Raw genomic sequence first — 2,470 nt, 5'->3', positions numbered from 1 at the left:
CTCTTTCCTCTTTTTCTTTTTCCTTCGTCAAATTTCTACCCAGGTATGAATTGCGAGCCATTCCAGAAGCAAAACTTCCTCGAGCGCCTGGCCTATACATGTCCACGGCCGCTGATAGACTCGGCCTCCCAGTCGTATTGCTGCTACCACAAGTCGGGCGAGCCGTATTGTTGTACGTTTCTGGAAATGATAGGCCTCCAACGAAGTAAGGGTTTAAATATTTTTTGTTTACTCCTCTTTATTTTGTCAAATTTTTGATTACTTTTTCCCAGTTTTTTTTTTTTTTTTTTTTTTTTTTTTTTAAAATTTTAAAAAATTTTTTATGGATATGACAGCATTGCTAAGTGCCTTCTTTGCAATCAATTTCTATTTTTATTTTTCTTGTATTCCCTAAAACCTAAATCAAGTCATAATTCTGAAATCAAAAGAATCAAGTCACACACAAAACCTTGTACAGTTTGTAAAAAGAGTTTTCCCCCCTACAAATACTTACTTTATTTTTATTTGAATACACTTTCATATACACATAACTAAAGAAAATATTAATAGTTAAATACTGTAAATAGTCATTACTTGTCTAGGTTACCTACTCACTTACACTCTCAAGGTATGATGTATGGTTTACAAGTAAGTAGCATATAAAGTTTCTACAAGTTCAACAGAGCATGGTAAACACAATTACATACAGCCACACCCTCTGTCTAATAGCTCTATAGCCTTCAATAGGATAGGTACTAAATATTGTCAACTCCCAAGATTACAAGTATAAAATCTATAAAAAAAAAAAAAAAAAAAAAAAAAAAAAAACTAATCCCCTACAACATCTTGCAAGCCTTTTTGGTGGTGCACAGGCAGGCGCCCGCTCTCCTTCACACTTCCATTTGCTGGCAGGGTCACAGCAGTTACTGTGAGGCCTCGTGTACTGGTGTTCTGGAACAGGGATCGTATATTTTTACATTCTATACTCACTATAGCGAGCTATACTAGTAGGATGAAAGTAGTTTGCAGGATCGGGTCCAAATTTTAAAATAGGTAAATGGTTGGAAGATATCCGTTTGGTCCCTGATGTCCAAGAAAAGTGATTTAGCCGATGGGTGTTGTACGTATGTATGTATGTAGTGTATGTATGTATGTCATGTATGCTATGTATGTAGTGTGTATACAGTTTAAATGGAAAAGGTGTATACATAACCCCTATCTCAGAACGGTTTGTCTGAGGCGATGAACATTTGCTATGCTATCCCGGTATGGCCCAAGGACGCGACCGTAACATTTGGTAAAAATCGGACAGTCACTCATCTCAGATATCAACCAAAGTCAATGTTGCTTCGAACTTCGGACTTATGAAAAAATTTTCAAAAAAAAAAAAAAAAAATCCAATTTCTTTTCATTACTTTATATGATTCCTTATCACACGGGGGATATTTTAAGACAGGAAATTTTGCGGTCGAAAAATTGGGCCGCCGTAGGCGGTCGATTTTGGACTTTAGAAAAATTTTCAACAAAAAAAAAGTTAATTTTTGGACAACTTTTTAATGATCCCCTCATTACATGGGGAGTATCTTTAAGATTAGGAAATTTTCGACCAAAAATCGGCCGCCGTAGGCGGCTCAGGCTCGGGACTTTAGAAAAATTTTCATTTTTTTTTTTTTTTTTTTTTTTCAAATACGGTGATTCTCCGCAAATGTAATAGAAAGTCGTGTGATGTTCACACCAGATTTTTTTTTTCTTTTTACTCTGGTAATGCCGCCACTGGTCACTAATGGCCTTTCATTATTCCATCTTTTTTACTTAAAAAAAAAAAAGGTTTGATACAGGTAACTGTAACTGTCAAAGTCTTATCATCCCAAGAGTGAAGAGAGAAAGAAGACAGGATAGGAGAAAGCCAGCCGTTCTGAGATAAACCCCTGTTTGGGATAAAATCTGTCCCAAGCAGGAATCAAACCTGTGACCTGGTGCATACAAGGCAGACATGCTCCTCTCCAAGCTAACTGGGCTGGGCCTTCTCTCTTCCATTACCCTTGTACTCATATTGACCTTACCCATCCTGAGTGGTGCTGTGAAAAGCCAGCAACATGCAATTATTGCAATTGCCCAGATGGTTGCCCAGCTGTATACAAATCACATGTACCATTGCATCACTTCAATGTTTTTAGCTGCTGACTAAAAGTAGTTTTTATATTTTGTACAATTTTTGGCAATTGGTCTGGCTCTGGGACTTTAAACAGGAAGGATACCAGCCTAAAATTTCCTTTGCTAAAGAAATAGGAAATGTTGAGTGTGAAGAGCTCATAAAATTTCTGTAGCCGAAACCAAAAGTTTGCCCAAAGTAATCACCCCTTGCTAGAGCTGATTGAGAGGCTGATGAAAAACACAGACCCTGTCTGTTCACAGAGGGACTTGCATTAGGAGTGTTCTAAAGGTACCTAGTTTTAAGGTTTAAAATGTTGAAAAAAAAAAAGGTCTTTTT

General features: G+C 37.0%; 1 protein-coding gene across 1 annotated transcript in view; it reads left to right on the top strand.

The window, feature by feature from the left end:
* Positions 1-6: 6 nt before the first annotated feature.
* LOC103518701 (protein shisa-4-like) overlaps positions 7-2,470 on the top strand; it is a 15,140-nt gene continuing 12,676 nt past the window's right edge. Inside the window, exon 1 of the mRNA XM_017447904.2 lies at positions 7-205. Within this exon, the coding sequence (XP_017303393.1) occupies positions 46-205 (160 nt within the window). The 5' untranslated portion in view covers positions 7-45. The remainder of the gene's footprint in view (positions 206-2,470) is intronic.

Source organism: Diaphorina citri, unplaced genomic scaffold (genome assembly GCF_000475195.1).
Source record: "Diaphorina citri unplaced genomic scaffold, Diaci psyllid genome assembly version 1.1 scaffold2315, whole genome shotgun sequence".
NCBI lineage: Eukaryota > Metazoa > Arthropoda > Insecta > Hemiptera > Psyllidae > Diaphorina > Diaphorina citri.
This window is presented reverse-complemented; position numbering and strand designations above follow the sequence as displayed.